The following is a 21,687-nucleotide window of genomic DNA, read 5'->3' on the forward strand; positions in this document are numbered from 1 at the left end:
TGGGGTTTCTCCCACCCCACAGAGAAGGGCTCGGAGCCCCTAAAACCCCCGCGGCCCTACACCTGCTCCAGCCCCAGGGACAGCGCCGAGCCGGCGGCGCTGGGAGCAGCCGAGGGGGATGAATTATTCACCATCCCCGAGCCGCTCTGCCCGCCAGCCTGCTCCTCGCGCTGTGGCAAGCGAGGTAAAGCCAGCCAGCAAAAAAAAAAAAAAAAAAAAAATCAAATAAATAAATCCGGCGTCTCCGGGGAGCGGCGTGGCGGTTGGCAGCGAGCGAGGGAGCGCGCACGCAAGGAGGGAGGAGAGGGAGGAGCACATCCTAATGCAGAGATGCTGCAGTGGCTTCGGGCACACACACAGCCCCACTCGGCCACGCACCCGCCGAGCGCTGCCTCGCAGCTGAAGCTCCGGCAGCCGCCAGGCCCCGCCGGCCCCCGGCCGATGCCCGCGCCGCCCTGCCGCCCCAGGTGAGCTCCGTGCGCCGCTCCGCTCCATCCCCGGCGCGATCGGGGACTCTCCGGGGGTCAGCGCACCGCTCCGGCCGTGGGGACTGCCGGTGGGCTCCGGAGGGGATGGGGAAGCAGCCGGGGGTGGTTCGGGCATGCCGGGCGGTGCCTGCGCCCGAGAGCAGCCGGGGGTGGAGTTGGGCTGGGAGAAGGGGGGACGCGGCGGTGGCACTTGTGGCAGGAGCGGCGCGGCCGAGCTCGGGGAGGCTGTCAGCAGAAATGTGTCCCCGGGAAGGGATCGGGGGGTGTTTGGGTTCTCAGGGGTGTTTTTGCCGGCCCGAGGAGCTTGGGGAGAGCGGCGGTGGGGTCGGGCAGCTCCGCGGTGGGGTCGGGGGGCCCACGGGGGGTTCTGCTGCCCCAAAAACGAGTTCAGCACCCCCAGAACGAGCCGGCAGAGCCCTGGGCACCTCCTCTCTAGGCTGGGAGCACCAGGAATACTGTGGTGTCCCAATTCCCCTTCCTGGGGGCAGATCCCAGGGGAGCGGTGGGATTTGGGGGCGCTCCGGGGGGATTTGTGGGGTTGGGGCTGTGATAGGGACATTCAAATCTGTGTCGGGGACACTCGAACCTGGGGGGAGATCCACTGCAAATCCAGGGATGAATTCCCACCCCAGGCCCGCGCCCTGGGAATGGGGAGAACCCCAAAATCAGGGCATCGCTGTGTTCCCTGCCATTCCCAGAATAGGATAGGGAAGGTTTTGGGGAGATTCCCGGGATTCCTTCTCGTGCCTTAACCCACTCCGAGCTCCCTCCTCACCCCACCCACGCTGACCCCAAACCCCCCCCGGGCTGGCCGCACTCCCCCCAGCCCTCAGCGTTATTCCCGGCGCTGGAATGGGGAGGATTCCCGGGAAATCGCCCTCTCCAAGGAAACACCGGTTGCTGGGAGGATGGGAAGCAGCAGCCTCTGCCTTCCGGAGCTGGGAGAGATCCCAAGGCTTTGCCCAGAGCCCGAGCTCGGCTCCGCTTCTCCCAGGCGGATCCATGGGGAAATTCCAAGACCTCCAAAGCTGGAGCACGGGGTCTGGCTGGAGGTTTGGGATCAAAAAAACGAACCTCTCCAGGCCGGGGGTTTGGGGCTGAGCACAGATATATAACCCCAAAAACCTCCTGCTTTGCTCAGCGGCAAATCCCAAACTTTCCAGAAATAACCGAGCTCGATCAGAATTCCCCAAAAAAAGTCCAGAAAAAAGGAGAGGGGATGGTCCTGTCCGCCCCAGCTGCACCTGGGGCTCAGGTAGACCGAGACAAAGAATTCCCAACGCTCATCTCCACTCCCCGATGAATTCCCACCAAACTGAGCTGTCACTTCCATCCCTCTGGAATATTTCCCGAGGGTTTGACGGCCCGGGTGTTGATTTTTCCCGGCAGATTCGCCACGAACAAATCCCAAAAGGCAGAAAACCCAAACGGTGCCGTTAGGATTTCCCCCACAGATCCCAACCTGCGCACAGCGCGTGGAATTCCCAGCCTGTGGAAAAGGAAATCCACAGGGAGCTGAGCCCACGTTAAAGCTGGATGTGCCCAAAATCCCAATGATCCATGGAATATTTGAGGCTGAGCCCTGGCGGGGTTTCTCTCCCCCCCTCCCCGTGGCACTTTGTCGCTGTCGCGGGCAGTGCCACCCCCCCGGTGCCACCCCCGCGGCTGGCAGGCCCCGCGCAGTCACCTGGAACTCATCGCACCTCCGGGGACACTCCCGACAGCTCCGCGGGCAGATCCTGCTCAGCCGAGCGCAGCCCAGCGTTCCGGGAGCAGGGCTGGGATCCTCATCTTCATCCTCATCCTGAGGAGCTCGGGATGGGGATTTCAGGGAGTTTGGGATGTTTTCAGGAGGTTTGGGATGGGCTTTTCAGGGTGTTTGGGACGGGATTTTCAAGGAGTTTGAGATGAGGATTCCAGGGAATTTGGGATGGGTTTTTCAGGGTGTTTGGGATGGGTTTCCAGGGAGTTTAGGGATGGGGTTTCGGGGATTTAGGGATGGGGATTCCAGGGAATTTGGGATGGGGTTTTCAGGGAGTTTGGGATGGGTTTTCAGAGATTTAGGGATGGGATTTTCAGGGATTTAGGGATGGGGTTCTCATGGAATTAATGATGGGGTTTTCACAGAGTTTGGGATGAGGTTCTCATGGAGTTAGGGATGGGGGTTTCAGGGAGATTGGGAAGGGGTTTTCAGGGCGTTTGGGATGAGATTCTCATGGAGTTTGGGATGGGGTTTTCAAGGATTTAGGGATGGGGTTCTCATGCAATTAATGATGGGGTTTTCAGGGAGTTAGGGATGGAGTTTTCCCGTGATCTCAGCACATCCCGCTCCTCCCCAACCCAGCCCTTCCCAGGGCTGGGGAGCCCCAGGAAGATTTTGGGATGGGGAATGGCAGAAACACCGCAGGGCTTCACCCCAGCCTGGCATTGCAAACCAACATTCCCTGCAGGAATTCCCAGCGCAGAGCAGCAGAGAGAGGCGGGCAGATTCCTCAGGAATCCAAACCCACGGGTGGAAGGGCAGAGCCGTGATCCCAACGTGCTGTGACAGCCTGGGTCAGGCTCTTCCCGCCACTTCCTGCCTTTTCGGTGTCTTCGGATGCTTGGAAAAACCTCCCAGCAGCCGAGGAATCAGAATCTGCTCTCTGCCTACTCAAAATCCCTTTCCGCCACCCCAAAATGTTAAATTTTTGGGTCCTTTTGCCACGGTGAAAAATCCAGGATCCCACTGGGATGAGCCGAGGGAGGTGTCCCCGGGAGCACAGGGGACATTCCCGGCTGTAAACCCCAAACCCAGCAGTCCTGATCCCAAATTATAACATTTATTAATCATTGAACATCTTGGAGAGCCCTAAAAACCGGGAAGGGAGAGGGAAATCTGCTCCGTGCTGATTCCTGCTCGGTGGGATAACGATGGGAGCGGTTTGGATCCCAAATCCAGAGGGAGGAGAGGAGCAAAACAAACCCGGGATCGCCTCGGGGAGCAACTTCAGCCTCCCCCGAGAGGAGATTTTAATTCGAATATCCCCTCAGGGATGCTGCACCTCCCCAGTATTCCCAGCCCACCAACCCAGCGGGGCACTGGGAGGGCTGAGGAGCTCCGTGGGGCTGGCAGAGACCCCTGGAGCCAGGCAGAGATCCCAAAAAAACCCCGAGAATTCTCTCTCTGGCGGTCTGACCTCCCCCAGCTCCGAGCTGCCGGATCGCCGCTTCCGCTCCCAACCCCTTCCCGCTTCTCCAGGAGCTTTTCCGAATTTTCCGCTTGGTTTTCCCGAGGTTTCCGCTACTTTTCCCGAGGTTTCCGCTACTTCTCCCGAGCTCTCCGCTGCTTTTCCCGGCTCCCGGGAGCTCTCCCAGCGGCTGGAGAGGCTCTGGAGCAGGTAGGGAGCTATTTATACCTGAGGCACATCAGAGAGCTGCGGCGCTGACGGCAGCAGGCAGCGGGGGAGGGAGGAGCTGGGATGGTCCTGGCTTTGGGCTGAGCTTCCCAGAGCTGATCCTGGCTTTAGGATGAGCTTCCCGGAGCTGATCCCAGGTTTAGGATGAGCTTCCCGAGTGATCCCGATGCCTAAAACCAGGCTTGCTAAAGCAGAAGGCTAGACAAAGTTAGGAGAATAAAAAGCAGATTAATTAAATTGAGGCCTTTAAGGTGCATTTAGGGCAGACAGAGCCTATTGGAGAGGTTGCATCCAAAATTGGATCACGAATCACGAGATCTTCACATTTTATAAATTCTGTCTTGTTAACATATCAGCCCCAAATTCTCCAGTCACACCCTCAGGTGATGATGTCAACCACCCCAAATTTTCTCCCCCCAATTCACTGTTGTTCACATATTTTGGGGCTCTGAGACAGTGCAAATGTCCTTGGATTTTCCAACTGTTTTGTCTAAAACAGAGGTTTTCACCACTTTATATGAAGTCCAGAGCTGCACGCCAAAACTACAGATACATGAAAAATAGAAACTAAAAATCCTGAAGGCATCAATCCCGGCTTTAGGCTGAGCTTCCCGAGCTGATCCAGGCCTGGAGAGGGCTGGGGAAACCGCAGTGGGAAGCTGGAGTTGGGAATTTATTCCTTCGGGATTTTTCCACCACTCCGAGGGAGTTCCAAACCCTCCTGGGCAGGAGAGAGGGACGTGGGACTCTCCAAAACTGTCTCGGGGACACATTTTGGGGGACAGGAGCAGTGCCCACAGCACCCCTGGGCCTCGGGTCTGACCCCACCGGCGAGCAGGACTCTGAGTTACACTGATTTATCCCAAACTGCAGTTTGGGGTTCGTTATGGGGTGGCTGATGAGCCTGGAGGGGCTGAACTCCACCCCAAGACCCCAAACCCCTCTTTGGGTCCTTGGAGACTTCGCCGCTCAGGGTGGGATGGGAACAGCCCAGAATTCCTCCCGAATGAGCTCTGGGAAGGCTGAATCCCGAGTTCTCCTCTCCATCCATCCATCCATCCCCGAGCCAGGCGGATTCCCAGCAGGACAAATCCGTGACAATGACTTTGGTACATCTTTTGTGCCTCACCGAACCCCGCCGGGCCGCGAGGGACGCGATGTCCCCAACCGCGGGGACGTTCCGAGCGTCACAACCCAGGGAACGTCACCCGCCTGCCCTTTCCAGCTTCAAACCCTTTTATCCCGGATAAAAGGGGCGCAGGAGGAATTCCAGCCTGGCCCGCCTGACCCTTCCCTGGGGGGTGACGCGGCAGAAGGAGCTGCTCCACTTAATCCCAAACGCTCCCAGATGGAGTTACACTGATTTATCCTGGTAATGGATAGTGCTGGACGTGGCGTCTCCTGCCAAAATCCACCTCTGGCTTCCCAAAAATCCTGCTGGAATCGTCCTCCAAAGGATGCAGCTCCCCAGTCGGCAGTGCAGCCTCTCCCGCAGGCTCAGAGCTCCCCAAAATCTACCTCTGGCTTCCCAAAATCCTGCTGGAATCATTCCCAAAAGATGCAGCTCCTCAGTCGGAGCTGCGCTGCTGCTCCAGGCAGTCTCACCTCTCCCACAGGCTCTGAACTCCCCAAAATCCACCTCTGGCTTCCCAAAAATCCTGCTGGAATCATCCCCCAAAGGATGCAGCTCCTCAGTGGGAGCTGTGCTGCTCCAGCCGCCTCTCCCGCAGGCTCAGAGCTCCCCAAAATCTACCTCTGGCTTCCCCAAAATCCACCTCTGGCTTCCCAAAAATCCTGTTGGAATCATCCTCCAAAGGATGCAGCTCCTCAGTCAGAGCTGTGCTGCTGCTCCAGGCAGTCTCACCTCTTCCACAGGCTCAAAACTCCCCAAAATCTACCTCTGGCTTCCCAAAAATCCTGCTGGAATCTTCCCCAGTGGGAGCTGTGCTGCTCCAGCCGCCTCTCCCACAGGCTCAGAGCTCCCCAAAATCTCCCTGCGGCTCCCCAGCTCTCCTGGCCGGCCGCGGATCTCTCCCGGATCCCAGAGCATCCCAGGGGCTCCGGAGGGAAGGGATAACGCGATGTTTTCCTCGCTCCCGGAGGTATCGGTGACAGCCTCCATTAGCGGCGGTGACAGATCTCCTTTCAGGGCAGCAGAAAGCTCTCGAGTGGCTGTCAGAATACCCGCGAGGAGGGAAAAACAGCTCCCGGTGGTGCTTCCCTAATTAGGGATGAGAGAAAGGGCTCGATAGCCAGGGCAGAGTGTTCCCAGGCTTTGGAGGAGATGGGGTTGGATCAGGATCAGGAGCTGAGGTTGGATCAGGAGCTGGGGTAAGATCGGGAGATGGGGTTGGATCAGGAGATCGGGGTTGGATCAGGATCAGGAGATTGGGGTTGGATCTGGGATTGGGAGCTGAGGGTTGGATCAGGATCAGAAGGAAATCGGGGTTGGATCAGGAGCTGGGGTTGGATCAGGATCAGGAAATCGGGGTTGAATCAGGATCAGGAGATGGGGTTGGATCAGGAGATCGGGGTTGGATCTGGGATTGAGAGCTGAGGGTTGGATCAGGAGATTGGGGTTGGATCAGGAGGAAATCGGGGTTGGATCAGGATCAGGAGATCAGGATTGGATCAGGATCAGGAGCTGGTGTTGGATCTGGGATTGGGAGCTGAGGGCTGGATCAGGAGCTGGAGCTGAGGTTGGATCAGGATCAGAAGCTCGGGGTTGGATCAGGAGATCTGGGGTTGGATCAGGAAATTGGGGTTGGATCAGGATCAGGAGATGGGGTTGGATCACGGATTGGGAGCTGAGGGTTGGATCAGGAGCTGAGGTTGGTTCAGGATCAGGAGATCGGGGTTGGATCAGAAGCTAGGGGTTGGATTCAGGATCAGGACCTGGGGTTGGATCAGGATTGAGAGATCGGGGTTGGATCCAGAATCAGGAGCTGAAGTTGGATCAGGAGCTGCTGTTGGATCAGAATCAGGAGATCAGGATCGGATCCAAGATCCCCAGCTCGGGATCAGATCTCCACAGGCTCTGGAGATGTCCCAGCGGTGCCCAGCTGTGACCTGGGAGCAGCACAACCCGAAGGTGGCACTTTGGGGACAATGCCATCAGGAACACGGAAAACAGGATCTCTGGGGATTATCTCACCCAGTCTGGAACTGTGAAGTGATTCGGAGTCAGCGCTCTGAGAAATTCCTGTTCCTCCCTCACATCTTTGCTAGACCTCCTGGCTCCCACATCCCGAATTCTTTTACCAAGTTAAAGGGCTGAGGTGGATTCAAAATGGGAAAAAGGGAAAAAAGGGGGAAAATGGGAAAATGGGAAAAAAGGGAAAACGGGGAAAAATAATTTCCCTCCCTGTGTCCCCCCAGGAGTCACCTCGGCAGCTCAGCACATCCCACCCTCAGTGTTCCCACTTCCCGGAGAGTTTTGGGAACAAAAACCCGGGAAGGAGGTTCTGGAGGTTCTGGAGGGATGGACATGAGGGAGTGAGGAGGGAAACCGCGGTGACTAACGGGGATGGGAGCAGATGGAGAGAGCGGGGTGGGAAGCGGCAGAACCGGGATGGGAGCCGCGATTTGCAGGCTGAATAATGAAATAATGGAATAATTCCAATCAGCTTGGCTGGAACAACATCCCAGCCGGGCTTGGCTGCAGGGGGGAAGGCAGAGAGGGTGCTGGGGGTTTTATTTCCATGGAAATGGGAAATCGCGGCCGTTCCTGGCTGATCCCAACCCTCGGGATCATCCCTGGTTTCGGGGTGGAATTTCGCTCCGACACAAAGTGCCAAATGTGGATAAAAGCGGGATTGTCAGAGGGAATGTCAGAGGGAATGTCAGAGGGAATGTCAGGAGCTGCCAGGAGGAATCTCCAGCCCCGGGAAGGATCATCATCCCGACCCCGAGCTCCTCACACTGCCTCCTCCCTGTGGATTTCAGCTGGCGGAGAGTGGGTTTAGATGGGATTTTGGGGAGGAATTCCTGGCTGGGATGGAATTCCCAGAGAATCCGTGGCTGCCACATCCCTGGATGTGTCCAAGGCCAGGTTGGAGCCACCTGGGACAGTGAGAGGTGTCCCTGGCCATGGGATGGGATGGGATTTAAAGTTCCTTCCAACCCAAACCAGTCTGGGATTCCATGAAAAATAACAAAATCCAGCTTTCCCGCTCCCTTTCCTGCTTGAAAAGTGAGGGAAAAGGAGCAGAGCAAGCAAAGTGTGAGGGGAAAGGAGCAAAGCAAGTCGGAAACTTCCCAGAGGATTCAGCTGGGAAAAACGAGAAAAAAACGGGGAAAAAACTGGGGAAAAAACGGATCTGGAAGCTCCTGGGCAAAACCTCCCTGACTGAATCTGCAGGAACAGCCTAAACCGAGGAGAGAGGGAATTTCAGCGAGTGGGAAAAGCCAAGTCCCGAACTCGCGCGGGGTTGTCACCTCCTGCGAGCCCGCGGCGCTCAAAGCTGTCCCTTGTCCCCAGGGCGGGGGAACAAAGGCACAGAACAAAGGGCCACTGTTGGCCGCCGGGCCGTGGGCTCGGGGAGCTGCTCGGGGCCGAATTCCCGCGGCCATCCGGTGACTCCATGTGACAGAGCCACCCCGGGGAGCTGGGACAGCAGATTCCGAATTCCCTGTCCGGGATGCGGCTCGTGCTTCTCCCAGTTATCCCGCTTGGGAATTATCCTGACCCCGATGTGGCCACGGAGATGGAGCTGGGGTCTCCATCAGCCACCTGAGTTCGGGAAAATTCCAAAAAAATCCCTCCTTTGGAGTGCTGGGAGGAGGGAATTGTCACTGACCTTTGGCTGATGGTGGAATGGAGCTCTGGAGGGAGATGGGACAGGGAGGAATTCACATTGGGATTGGGATAAAGGGATGGCAGAGATGGATGAGGCTGGAGGAAAAGTTCTGGAGTGGGGAAAGAGAAAAATCCTCCAGGTCTGGAGCGAGATTTCGATATTTAAAGCCTTAAGTTCATTGATCACTCTAAAATCCAGGAAGAGATCTGCCCCTTCCCCCGGCCGGGATAACGGAGCTCCGGCTTGGTTTTGGGGCTAAATAAATGGTTTTTGGGTACAAAACGCAGCGGGGCTGAGTGGGCTGGCTGGGCTCGCCTCATGGCTATCCAGCCCTGGGAGCCGGGAGAGGTAAAAACCCAGAATTTGGGATGCTGGTAGCAAAAACTGCTCTGTGGGTGAGACACAAAGGGATTTTCCAGCCTGGAAAGGGTCGCTGAGCTCTCGCTGTTTGCTCAGGTGCGGTTCGAGGGCTGCCGGTAATGAGGGGAGGTTGGGAAGGAGCGGAGATCCCACGGGATGGGCTAATCCCTGCTCGGAGGGGACAGATGGGCAGGGACAGGAGGGACAGCAGCGGCAGAGGCACCAGCTGGAGCAGGGGGTGAGCAGCAGGAGCAGCCCGGGAGCTCTGGCAGCGACTCCGGCAGCTCCTCACCGCGGGGATTTTGTGGAAGATGAGGGCTGGGAGATGCTCCGCGCAGGATTTCCGAGGGGTTTGTTAACAAAGAGGGGAAAAGCAGCGCGAAATCCCTGCTGGAGTTCGGTGGGAAGAGGCGCTGGTGCTGGAGCTGGTTGGGGGTTGATTTTTGGGAAGGTTGGAAGCCAGGAGGTTGTGGAGGAGAGTGGAAAATCATCAGGAAATGCCCTGGAACGTAGAGAGTTACAATTAAAGATTCCTTTGTCACAGAATTCCAGAATCCCAGACTGATTTGGGGTCCTTAAAGCCCACCCAGTGCCTATCAGACACTTTCCCCTATCCCAAATTTCTCCAAGCTCCATCCAGCCTGGACATTTCAGGGATGTGAAGCCCACAGTCCGTTCCAGGCCATCCCCACCCTCACCAGCCAGGAATTCCTTCCCCACATTTTCACTATTTTCACGAAAAAACCCAAATTATTCCTCCCTCCTCACCCCCCAGCCACCATCCCGCGCGGTGTTTTCCACCAAAACCGCTCGGAAACTACTCATTTTTTTAGGATTCAGCAGAAACAGCAGATAAGCAAAGGACGAGTGACAACAACCCCCCACCCCGATTTGTCCCATCGGGAACAAAAACCCTCCTTCAGCTCCTCCGGGCGCAGCTGGAATTCTGCCCTGCAGTGACTCTCCCCCGGGCCGGTGGCCAGCGGCGAGGCACAGCTGGAGCCTCTGGAATCTCAGCCCCATGGAAAATCCCGACCCTACAAGCCCTGCTGACCCCTCTGTCTGTCCCCCGCCCAGGGCCGCTGTCCCCCCGTGTCCCTAGAGGCTCCGCAGGACTCGCCGCAGCATGGGAAGCACCGCGGGACTCATCCACGCTTCCCTGGCCCTCGGCGCCTTCCTGGGTAAGATCCCCGCGGGAAAAGGCTGGAGAGGGTGGGGAATCCAGCGGGATTTGCCTCTCCGGGGCTGAATCCCAAATCTCCGCGCGGTTTGTTCGTGTCTGTGCTGTTCCGATATCCCACCGCGCCGGGAATGGCTGGAAAACACAGCGCGATCCCCAAATCCGGATTTTGGGAGGTGCGGCAGGAATTTCCTCCTGCCTGTGGGACTCACGGCGCTCCCCATCCCGGTTTGTCCAAACCCTGGCTGACCAAACCTGGAAAAATCCCCCTGGAAAAATCCAGAATATTCTCAGGGAAATAGTCTGGATTGCAGGGAGCATTTCGGGATCTCAGGGAGAAGTTTTGGATCTCAGGGAAAACCTCTGGATCTCAGGGTGCATTTCAGGATGTCAGAGACAATTTCTGGATCTCAGGGAGAAGTTCTGGATGTTGGGGAGCATTTCTGGATATCGGGGAGAAGTTTTGGATCTCAGGGAGAAATTCCAGATCTCAGGAGCGTTTCTGGATTTCAGAGACAATTTCTGGGTCTCAGGGAGAAGTTTTGGATCTCAGGGAGCTTTTCTGGATGTGAGGGAGAATTTCTGGATCTCAGGGTAATTTCTGGATGTCAGGGACTATTTCCAGATCTCAGGGACCATTTCAGGATTTCAGGGACAATTTCTGGGTCTCAAGGAGAAGTTCTGGATCTCAGAGTCTTTTCCTAGATCTCAGTGAGCATTTCCCAATCTCAGAGACCATTTTCAGATCTCGGGGAGCATTTCTGGATTTCAGGGAGCATTTCTGGATCTCAGGGAGAATTTCTGGATCTCAGCGATCATTTCCCAATCTTGGGGTCCATTTTTAGCTCTCAGGGAGGATTTCTGGATTTTAGGGAGAATTTCTGGATCTCGGGGAGGCTCAGGCTGCTCCCTGCAGCTCCCTTTTCCTCAGGGACACATCTCCTCCCCAGCTGAGCCCGGATAATGTCCTCCAGCTAATCCATCAGCCCGCCCCAGCCGGCTGGCCCAGCCTCATAAATATCTAATTACCTTTTAATGTGCTCTGCATCCCCGAGGAGCCCCAGCCGGGGATCCGGAGGCAATTAGCCCGCTTGGAAATTATCCTGACCCCGATGTGGCCACGGAGATGGAGCTGGGGTCTCCATCAGCCACCTGAGTTCGGGGAAATTCTCCCCAAAAATTCCCTCCTTGGGAGTGCTGGGAGGTGGGAATTGTCACTGATCTGTGGCTGATGGTGGAATGGAGATCTGGAGGGAGATGGGATAGGGAGGAATTCACATTGGGATTGGGATAAAGGATGGCAGCGATGGATGAGGCTGGAGGAAAAGTTCTGGGGTGAGGAAAAAGAAAAAACCTCCAGGTCTGGAGTAAAATTTCAATATTTAAAGCTTAAAGTGCATTGATCACTCTAAAATCAAAAATTCACTCTGGAAAATCTGGGAATCGAGGCTGACTCTTTGTTCCTCAGCAACTTTCTTGTTAAAAATAACCCAAAATAAACCCTTAGTTCCTCTGAGAGCTGCTCCTCAAAAAAACCCCAAATCCAGGTGGGTTTGGGGATGAATTTCCTATCAAACCCATTCCTGGCTCAGCTCCTTCCTCACCCAGAGGCTCCTGGAGGCTGTGGATATCCTGAGAAATGGGAATTCAGCCTGGAAAACATTCCCCTGAGGAAAATTTATCATTTCCTGGGCTCAGCACAAAGGCAAAGTCTCCTGCACACCTGCGATTTCCATATTCCTAAAAATATCCCAAAAATAACTCACAAGGAGGCTCTGGAGTCACCTCCCTGCAGCTGCTTCCCCAAATCTTCATCTCCAGGTGTTCTGCTTTCACCTGTTTCACTGTATTTTGGGGCTAATAATGATTTTCCATACTAATGAAGGTTATTCTGTTGATGCTTTTCCTGTCATTCCAGCTCTCCCAGCTGGATGGAACACTGAAAAATCCAAGCAGGTCACTTTTCTCCCTTGAAATTTGGCTTAAAAATCTTTATTTTGTGCCTGTCCTCTCCCTGTTTTCCAAATGCCAGAGCTCCAGGACAGATCCTGCCCTGGAAACACCAAAAATTGGGAATTCCAAGGTTGGAAAAAATGGAAATTCAGAAGTTCTGGCACTTGCCAGTTCTTAATTTTAACCTTGTAACTGTTTAATTACCTCTCTGATCAACCCCTGTTCTGTCTAATGAGTGAAATCCAAGCGTTTCACCCCCAGCACCTCGGAATTGTGGATCCAAACTCACCTGAGCTCCCGGCATCGATTCCATGCGGGAAAATCAATGCCTGGCAGCCGCAGCTCTTCACCTTGGCAGGGACAAAGGGACAGCAGAGGACAGCAGCAGGACAAGGAGCCCGGGAGGGATTGGAAGGGAAAATCAGCCCGAATTGGAATAAATATCCCACGGGAAAGGGCAGGGAAGGGAGTGATAACAATAGATATTTGTTAAATAAATAGAAATTATTTACCTCGTGCTCCCTGATTAATCTCAAAATTCAAGCTGGCCCACCTCAGCCCAGTCACCGCCATCCATCAGAGCGCAATTAATTCACCCATCAGCACACAATTAATTCGTCCTCATTAATCCCCCATTAACTCATTGCTATTCCCCCTCCCTGCCCAGCAGAGTTTTTTCCAGCTGGGACTCTCTCAGCAGTGACGGAAACAGTGGAGATTTCCAGCTTTTCCTCTAGGAACGGAACCATCCTAGAAGGAAAACAACATCCAATTTTTTTTTTTAATTCCAAGAAATCCAAGCTGGGATGGCACCGGTGACCATCCCAGTGTCCATCCCACAGCCAGAGCTGGGATAATTGCCTGGAGCAGCGACACGGCCAGCAGCTGCTCCCACCCCAGAGCCAATTACCAACCCCAACCCCATCCCAGAGCAGCCGGAACGCGAGGCAAACCCCGCCAGCTGCAGGTCAAGGGTTTCTCCCCCCTCAACCCCGGGCCGTTCCCAGCTGGAAGCGACTCTTCCATAAAACATGGCTGGGATCATTTAGGAACAGGGCGGCAAGGAGACAGATTGGCGTTGGCACGGCGGGGTGGAGATGCTCGTTAATTTAATTCCGAAGGGTCCTGGAGCAGCTCGGATCTTATCAGCGCTGGTGGCTCTGTCGCTGATAAGGGACGGGGACAGGATGGATGTGCTGGCCCTGATCCCACCGGCTGTTCCTGCAGTAATGGGATTTCCAGGCAGTTCTGTCCCTTCCAGGCCCGTTTGGAGCACTCTGAGCTGTGGGAACTGTCCCAGCCATGGCAGGGCTGGAATGGGATGGGATTGAAGGTTTTCTGACCCAAACCAGTGTGGGATTGGCCTGTGGGGAAGGGGATCTGCTGGGGTTTGCTGGGCAGGAGGACAGCTGGCACTCCCTGGTGGCACATTGTCCCCAAGGGGGGCTGGCAGCACTGAAGAGTGGCCCTGGCATGGCGGGGACAAGGCGGGTGGGGCTTTTGTCCCTCTTGTCCCCAAAACCAGAGTGGACCCCATGTCTGAACACCCCAAAAGCAGCTTCAGGCTCCCTCCGGCTGGGAAACAGAATGGTTTGTACTGGTTTGTAATGGTTTGTAAGAATTTGTAACGGTTTGTAACAGTTTGCACTGGATTGTAACAGTTTGTAATGGTTTGTACTGCTTTGTGCTGGTTTGCACAGGTTTGCACAGGTTTGGACTGGTTTGTAACGGTTTGCACTGGTTTGCAACAGTTTGCACTGGTTTGTACTGGTTTGTACTGGTTTGCACTGGTTTCCACACCAGTAACCAACCAGTTTGAGCAGCCAGGAGCTGGTGGAGCCGCAGGGACAGAGGGGACCTGCCAGAGCTGTGACAATCCCAGCTCTCCCCTCCTCTCCCTCACCCTGCAGAGGATTTAGGATAACAAACCAGGCAAGGTCTGTCCAGGCAGAGGGGGACAAGGGGACAAAGGGACATCCAGCCCCGTGGTGCTCCAAGAGGTCGCTGCTCCTCACTCGGGTGTCCCCGGGGCTGTCTGTCCCTCTGTCCCCCGGCAGGGCGGGAATGCTGCGGGATGCTGGCCGGGAATGGCAGGTGGCGTTGCCACAGCGCTGCGCTGGCAGATGGGCTGCGATTGTCACATTGTCCCCCTCCCGTCCTCCCTGCTGTCCCCGCGCTGACAGGGACACCTTACAAGGAGGATTTTTGGGGAAAGCCGAGCTGAGCTGGGTAAATTCTCCTCTCTCGCAGTTTGGTGCCAAGCACAGGGCAGCTCGAGGAGCTACGGGCCGGTGTTTGAGGAGCAGCCATCGCACATCCTCTTCCCCGAGGGATCGGCGGAGGAAAAGGTCACCCTGTCCTGCCGGGCCCGGGCCAATCCTCCTGCCACCTACAGGTGAGATCAGAGCTCCCTCTGAGCTCGGAATGGGGAAAAACATCCCAAATTCTGGTTGTTGTCCTCTGGTTTTGTAGGTGGGGAATTGGTGATTGGGAATGAGGCTCCTGGTTCTGTGGGGAGCTCAGCCTGGAGCAAAGGGGATCAGGGGGACCTTGTGGCTCTGCAAACTCCCTGCCAGGAGGGATTTGGGATCTGATCCCAGGGCACAGGGACAGCAGGAGAGGGAACAGCCTCAGGCTGGGCCAGGGGAGGCTCAGGTTGGACAGCAGCAGGAATTTCCTCATGGAAAGGGTGGGCAGGGATTGGAGCTGCCCAGGGAGGTTTGGAGTGCTCAGCCCTGCAGGTGTCACCTGGATGTGGCACTCAGGGTGGGGACAAGGTGGGGATCGGGCACAGCTCGGACTCGATGATCCCAGAGGGATTTTCCCACCTCACCAACCCCACAATTCCGAGACATCCCACCCCTCCCAGGTCACAGCTCAGATCCCATCCACCCCCAACCTCACCCGGAAAACCTCCAAGGAATTCCTCCCTATCTCTGCTCCCCAGGTGGAAGATGAACGGCACGGAGCTGAAGCTGGAGCCAGATTCCCGCTACCGGCTGGTTGCCGGGGATTTGGTGATCAGCAACCCCACCAAAGCCAAGGATTCCGGCTCCTACCAGTGCGTGGCGTCCAACTCCCGAGGCACCGTGGTGAGCAGGGAAGCCTCGCTCCGCTTTGGCTGTAAGTTTGGCACTGCCAGGAGAATTAAACCCAACCAGAGTTAGGCTGGGCTTAACCTCAGCCTGCCTGGAAAAAGAATCTCTCCAACACGTCAATGAAATAATCCCCCAACACTTCTGAAAAAATTATTTGGGTTATTATGGAGGAAAGCAGTGATGTTTTTGGGTGTTGCCCCGCACAGACCAGCCTGGAAATGCAGATGTTGCTCCAGCTGTTTTCCCCTGTCTGGGTTTCACTCTGCCTGTTCAGTTTTGCAGGAATTCTCGGCGGAGGAGCGAGACCCCGTGAAGATCACCGAGGGCTGGGGGGTGATGTTCACCTGCAGCCCCCCGCCCCACTACCCAGGTGAGGGGGGAACAGCACAGCACGGAGCTCCTGGATTTTGGGAACTTCAGGGGAGGATATTTGGGGTGATCTCAGACTTTGGAAAGCAACAAAGCAGAGGCAGGACTTGGGATATCCATGTAAAGATGAACTCCAGCCTGGAATCCCTTTGGGTCCATCCAACCCAATCCTGGAATCCCACTGGGTCCATCCCACCTGGGAGGACAAACCTGTGAAGTTGATTCCTTTCCCTTTTTCCCTCATGCAGGGAAAAATTCCATCCTGGAATCCCACTGGGTCCATCCCACCTGAATGTTGATTTCTTTCCCCTTTTTCCTCATACAAGGACAAATTCCAGCCTGGAATCCCACTAGGTCCATCCAACCCAATCCTAGAATCCCACTGGGTCCATCCCACCTGGATGTTGATTTCTTTCCCCTTTTTCCTCATGCAAGGAAAAGTTCCATCCTGGAATCCCACTGGGTCCATCCCATCAGGAAAGACACAACAACCTCTGCAGCTGATTCCCTTTCCCCCCAGGTTTATCCTACCGGTGGCTCCTGAACGAATTCCCAAACTTCATCCCAGCCGACGGGAGACGTTTCATTTCCCAGACCACCGGGAACCTCTACATCGCCAAGACAGAAGCCTCAGACCTGGGCAACTACTCCTGCTTCGCCACGAGCCACATTGATTTCATCACCAAGAGCGTCTTCAGCAAGTTCTCCAGGCTCAGCCTGGCTGCCGAGGGTCAGTGCGCTTGGATTATCCCAAAAATCCCAATTCTTGCGGGAAAAATCTGAATTAACAAATCACTGCAAAGCATTTGGGCTTCATGGTGCCTGAGTCACCCACCAGGCTGTCTTAAGGGCTTTTAAAAATATGGATTTTTTAATATGGGCTGGGATGGGAGGGAAGCAGCTCTCTCTGCAGGGTTCCCTGTTTTCTCCCTATCCATGATGTTTCCCTGATTTAAAGGATATTTTCGGGGTGGGGAAAAGGGATGGACATGGATTGGAGCAAACTGGGATAGAGGAAGGTGGGACTGGATGGGTTTCAAGGTCCTTCCCAACCCAAACTATTGTAGGATTCCATGATTCTCGGGAATTACAGAGCCCTGAGGTGTTATAAAGGGATTTTTAGAGACTTCAACAAGACACATTTGAAAAAACCCCACAGAACTTCTGTCCCCTCCAGCAAACACACAGGGAAGTTGTGTCACCTCCTGGGTCCCTCTGAGACCCCCGGGGTGGCATTTTGGGGTCACCCAGGTCCCCTGAGCGGGGTTTTCCCTGTGACAGATGCCAGGCAGTTCCCACCCAGCATCAAGGCCAGGTTCCCTGCGGACACCTACGCTCTGACCGGCCAGGCAGTGACCCTGGAGTGCTTCGCCTTTGGGAAGTGAGTGCAGCGTGGATCGGGATCGGGATCGGGATCGGGATCGGGATTGGGATCAGGATTGGGATTGGGATCAGGATCAGGATCAGGATTAGGATGGGATTGGGATCAGGATCAGGATCAGGATGGGATTGGGATCGGGATCAGAATGGGATTGGGATCGGGATCAGAATGGGATTGGGATCAGGATCGGGATCGGGATCAGGATCAGGATGGGATCGGGATCAGGATCAGGATGGGATTGGGATTGGGATTGGGATTGGGATCGGGATCGGGATCAGGATCAGGATGGGATCGGGATCAGGATCAGGATGGGATTGGGATCAGGATCAGGATGGGATTGGGATCAGGATCAGGATGGGATCAAGATAGGATTGGGATTGCAGTGGGGAGGGAACTGCAGAAAAGGAGGGAACAGCAGAACTTCCACACCTCCTCTCTGCGGTGGAAGAGCAGAGGTGGAGTGGAATGGGAAAAAGGAGAAACCCAGTGGGGACAGGAGCTGGGTGGCCACCTGGGGACTGAGTTTGGCCAACGGCTGGCTTTCCCTCAGCCCCGTGCCCCGGATCAAGTGGAGGAAGCTGGATGGGTCACAGACCTCCAAGTGGATCGGCAGCGAGCCCCTGCTGCAGATCCAGGACGTGGGATTCGAGGACGAGGGGACCTACGAGTGCGAGGCTGAGAACGCCAAAGGGAGGGACACCCACCAGGGCCGCGTCATCATCCACGGTAACGGGTCCAAACGTGTCTGTGAGCCAGGGAACATGTTAAACATGTGTCCGTGATCCAGGGAACACGTTAAACATGTGTCCGTGATCCAGGGAACATATTAAACACATGTCCGTGATACAGGGAACACATTAAACACGTGTCCATGGTCCAAGGGGACACAAAAATGTGTCCTTCCTCCAAGGGGACACAAGCACATGTCCATTATCCAAGGGGACACAAAAATGTGTCCATGATCAAAGGGGACACATCTAAACATGTGTCTTTCATCCAAGGGGACACAAAGGAAACACCTTTGAACACATTTAAACACCTTTGAACACATTTAAACACATGTAAACATGAGGTTCAGGAATGACCTGAAGAGGGAAGGTTTGGATTAGATAGCAGGAATTAATTCTCCCCTGTGAGGGTGGTGGCACAGAGTGTCCAGAGCAGCTCTGGCCACCCCTGGATCCCTGGAAGTGTCCCAGGCCAGGCTGGACAGGGCTTGGAGCAACCTGGGATAGCAGGAGGTGTCCCTGTCCATGGATGTGGAATTGGGGCATCTTTAAGTTCCCTTCCAACCATTCCATGATTCCACAATTCCATGATTCCACGAATCAGGAATGTCTGCTTTTACTCTTGAGAAGACAAACCAATTCCTCAGCCCTGCTCTTGCACAGCCAGGCCCTGCTGTGCCTCTCCCTGCACAAAAGGCCAGGGTTGTTCCGCGGCAGATCCCGCGGCACATCCCGCTGTGCCAACACCCGCGCCGGCAGCGCTGGCACGGTGACATCCTTCTGCCAGCCTGGCACTGCCACCGCCCAGCTGAGCTCCCTGGCTCTGCCCCCTGTCTCTTGTCCCCGCAGCCCAGCCCGAGTGGCTGACGGTCATCTCGGACACAGAGGCCGACATCGGGTCCGACCTGCGCTGGAGCTGCGCGGCCGCCGGCAAACCGCGGCCAACGGTGCGCTGGCTGCGGGACGGGCAGCCCCTGACCTCCCAGGTACCCCCGGACAGCCCTGACCCCTCTCCTCCAGCCCCAGCCCCTCCTCCTGCCTCGCTCCTGCATCCCAGCCCCGGTGTCACCCTGCATCCCCTCCATGTGCCCCATCGGGCTGCCCCGATCCCAAATCCCCTCTCCCGGCGCTGCCATCCCAGCCATCGCTTCGTGCAGCTGCAGGGACTCACAGCCAGCCGGCAGGGAGGACAGACAAACCTCACACCAGTCCTGGTGTCACCTGCATGTCGCTGCTCAGGTGTGTCGGCAAACAGCGCGGTGACCTCGGGCAGTGACTGCACAGACACAAAACTCAAATCCTGCGTTTTATCTCATGGAAAACCAGCCTGGCTTCAAGGAGTCTGTGGCAAAACTCAACCCTGACCCGGCCAAGGATTGAGTTCCATTTTTTTTTTGGTTGATTTCCCCTCATCTAACGGGTTCATCCTCTTGTTTGCACAGAACCGCATCGAAGTGAGCGGTGGAGAGCTGAGATTTTCCAAGCTAGTCCTGGAGGACTCTGGCATGTATCAGTGTGTGGCTGAGAACAAGCATGGCACAGTTTATGCAAGTGCTGAATTAACAGTGCAAGGTAATTCCTCGTTTCCCAGAGCTCTGGGTTCCAATGGGACACTGGAAAAAAAAAAATCTCTTCTGAATATCCTGATGTGATCCTAATATTGTGATGTCACAGTGAGGTGAGAAGGCAAACATGGCTTTGCTCACTGCTGAAATGGTTGGTGATTCAACAAGACTCTCTGCCAGCCTTTAAATTTCAAATTCTCTGTGGAAGGGAACAAAAATATCTGTTCAGCCACAGGAAGTGGACAGGACACCCAGCAGCAGAGCTACAACCTCTCTTCCACCACAAACCCCTGGTTTTTGGAGGAAAGAAATCCAAAAAAATAGAGTTCAGCCTCCACTCAGCCTGCCTTGATGGATGGCGACTGGAGCTGAACTGCTGCCAAACTTGTTCCACGTTAATCCAAAAATTTATCTCCTCCCGGAGATGCCAGAGATAAATTAAAGGCCCTGAGCACCAACTGCTCGACACTAACACACCGAGGCCAACAGGTAAATCCCAATTCCATCTGCAATTCCAGGCAGAGTTTCAGGCAGGCTGGACGTCTGCGTTGCCCAGGATATTGAAGAGATTATCCTCGACATGCTCCAAAGCAGCTGTTGTTGTGTCTCTCAAAGACCTTGCACTTGTTAGGGTCATTCCCATCGCTCCGTCCCACTCCGTGCCACGTAATTCCCGCCTGGCAGGAGTCAGGATCCACCCGGCAGCCCAGGAATTCCCTCCTCATCCCGCTCTCCAGATTCTGCCTCGCTTCTCTTACCGAGCCGCCCGATGAGCGAATCGATTCCCACTCACACGGCGCTGCAGTTCCCCCCGGGCTGGGTTTCTAATCGTGCCTTAATCCTCTTTTTTTATCCCTGTTGTAGCCTTAGCTCCAGATTTCAGACTGAACCCGGTGAAGCGGCTGATCCCGGCAGCCCGGAGTGGGAAGGTCATCATCCCGTGCCAGCCTCGAGCAGCACCAAAAGCCACCGTGCTCTGGACCAAAGGGACTGAGCTCCTGGTCAACAGCAGCAGGTAGCAGAGCAGAGTCAGCTTCTACCCAGAAAATTTAGCTAAAATCAGGTTTTTTTTTTTTACCAGCAAACTGGAGTCGATGATCCAAATGTGCTGCTGCATCCCTGAACTTTGTTATTCCTCTGATTTCTCCTTCAGCAAACTCCTACATGATATTTTCCAGCTTATTTTTGTCCCCAGTTTCTCTAAAATCTGTGGAAATTCCCAGGTGTCTGGAGGGAACAGATCTTTTAACCTTCCTTCGTGTGGCTCCCCTTCCTTCCCAGGGTGACGATCACGGCTGATGGGACGTTGATGCTGCAGAACATCAGCAAATCTGACGAGGGGAAATACACCTGCTTTGCTGAGAACTTCATGGGCAAAGCCAACAGCACCGGGATCCTCTCTGTGCGAGGTAGGGAAGCCTCGATTTGGGGTCAGCTGAGCAAGAAATGGCTAAAAATTAACAAATGTGGTCTTTTTTCCTCTCCTTACACTCCCAAAAACCAGTGGGATAATCAGGAAATCAAATTTCAGCCTGCTGAGCGGCAAAACTTCTGCCTGACCCACCAACAAACGGCCCTTGAGAAAAGAGATTCCATTTCCTAATCCCTCCTCTTCCTCCTGTGGAATTCCAGCTGTTGGGGCGGGATGGGGAGCTGGAAAGGCACGGATAGCTGGACATGGATGTTTGCAGCTAATGACCCTTCCCGCTCGTTCCCTGCAGATGCCACCAAGATCACCTTGGCGCCGTCGAGCGCCGACATCAACGTGGGTGAGAACCTCACCCTGCAGTGCCACGCGTCCCACGACCCCACCATGGACCTCACCTTCACCTGGTCCCTGGACGACTTCCCCATCGACTTCGACAAGTCCGAGGGGCACTACCGGCGAGCCAGCGCGGTGAGTCCGCGGGGAATTGGAATTCCAGACTATCTGAAAGGATGGAAAATAATACCTTTGTGTCACCTAAGCTACTCTGTCACTTTGAGCAGAGTGGGTGTGAATTCCACATCCCTGGAAGTGACCAAGGCCGGGTTGGATGGGGGTTGGAGCAACCTGGGATGGTGGAAGGTGTCCCTGCAATGGTCGTTCAGTGGTCACTCAATGGTCACTCAATGGTCACTCAATGGTCACTCAATGATCACTCAGTGGTCACTCAGTGGTCACTCAATGGTCACTTGATTGCTTAATGATTGCCCAATGATCACTCAGTGGTCACCCATTGATATGGCAATGATCACTCAATAATCACTCAATAATCACTCAGTGATCACTGAATGAACATTTAATGATCATTCCATGATTGCTGAATGATCACTCAATGATTGATCAATGATCACTCAGTGATCAGTCATTGATATCTCAATGATC

General features: G+C 55.0%; 1 protein-coding gene across 2 annotated transcripts in view; it reads left to right on the top strand.

The window, feature by feature from the left end:
* Positions 1-294: 294 nt before the first annotated feature.
* CNTN2 (contactin 2) overlaps positions 295-21,687 on the top strand; it is a 29,957-nt gene continuing 8,564 nt past the window's right edge. Inside the window, exons 1-13 of one of the 2 annotated variants that reach the window (XM_085082766.1) lie at positions 295-467; positions 10,123-10,226; positions 14,429-14,573; positions 15,126-15,301; positions 15,551-15,646; positions 16,166-16,375; positions 16,927-17,026; positions 17,577-17,752; positions 18,604-18,740; positions 19,197-19,326; positions 20,184-20,334; positions 20,601-20,728; positions 21,041-21,216. In XM_085082766.1, the coding sequence (XP_084938892.1) occupies positions 10,172-10,226; positions 14,429-14,573; positions 15,126-15,301; positions 15,551-15,646; positions 16,166-16,375; positions 16,927-17,026; positions 17,577-17,752; positions 18,604-18,740; positions 19,197-19,326; positions 20,184-20,334; positions 20,601-20,728; positions 21,041-21,216 (1,680 nt within the window). In that variant the 5' untranslated portion in view covers positions 295-467; positions 10,123-10,171. Of the gene's footprint in view, positions 468-10,009; positions 10,227-14,428; positions 14,574-15,125; positions 15,302-15,550; positions 15,647-16,165; positions 16,376-16,926; positions 17,027-17,576; positions 17,753-18,603; positions 18,741-19,196; positions 19,327-20,183; positions 20,335-20,600; positions 20,729-21,040; positions 21,217-21,687 lie in introns of those variants that run through there. The other variant, XM_085082767.1, reaches the window with a different exon arrangement.

The sequence above is a fragment of the Lichenostomus cassidix genome, chromosome 26 (genome assembly GCF_008360975.1).
Source record: "Lichenostomus cassidix isolate B80296 chromosome 26, HeHo_3.0, whole genome shotgun sequence".
NCBI classification, from domain to species: Eukaryota; Metazoa; Chordata; class Aves; order Passeriformes; family Meliphagidae; genus Lichenostomus; species Lichenostomus cassidix.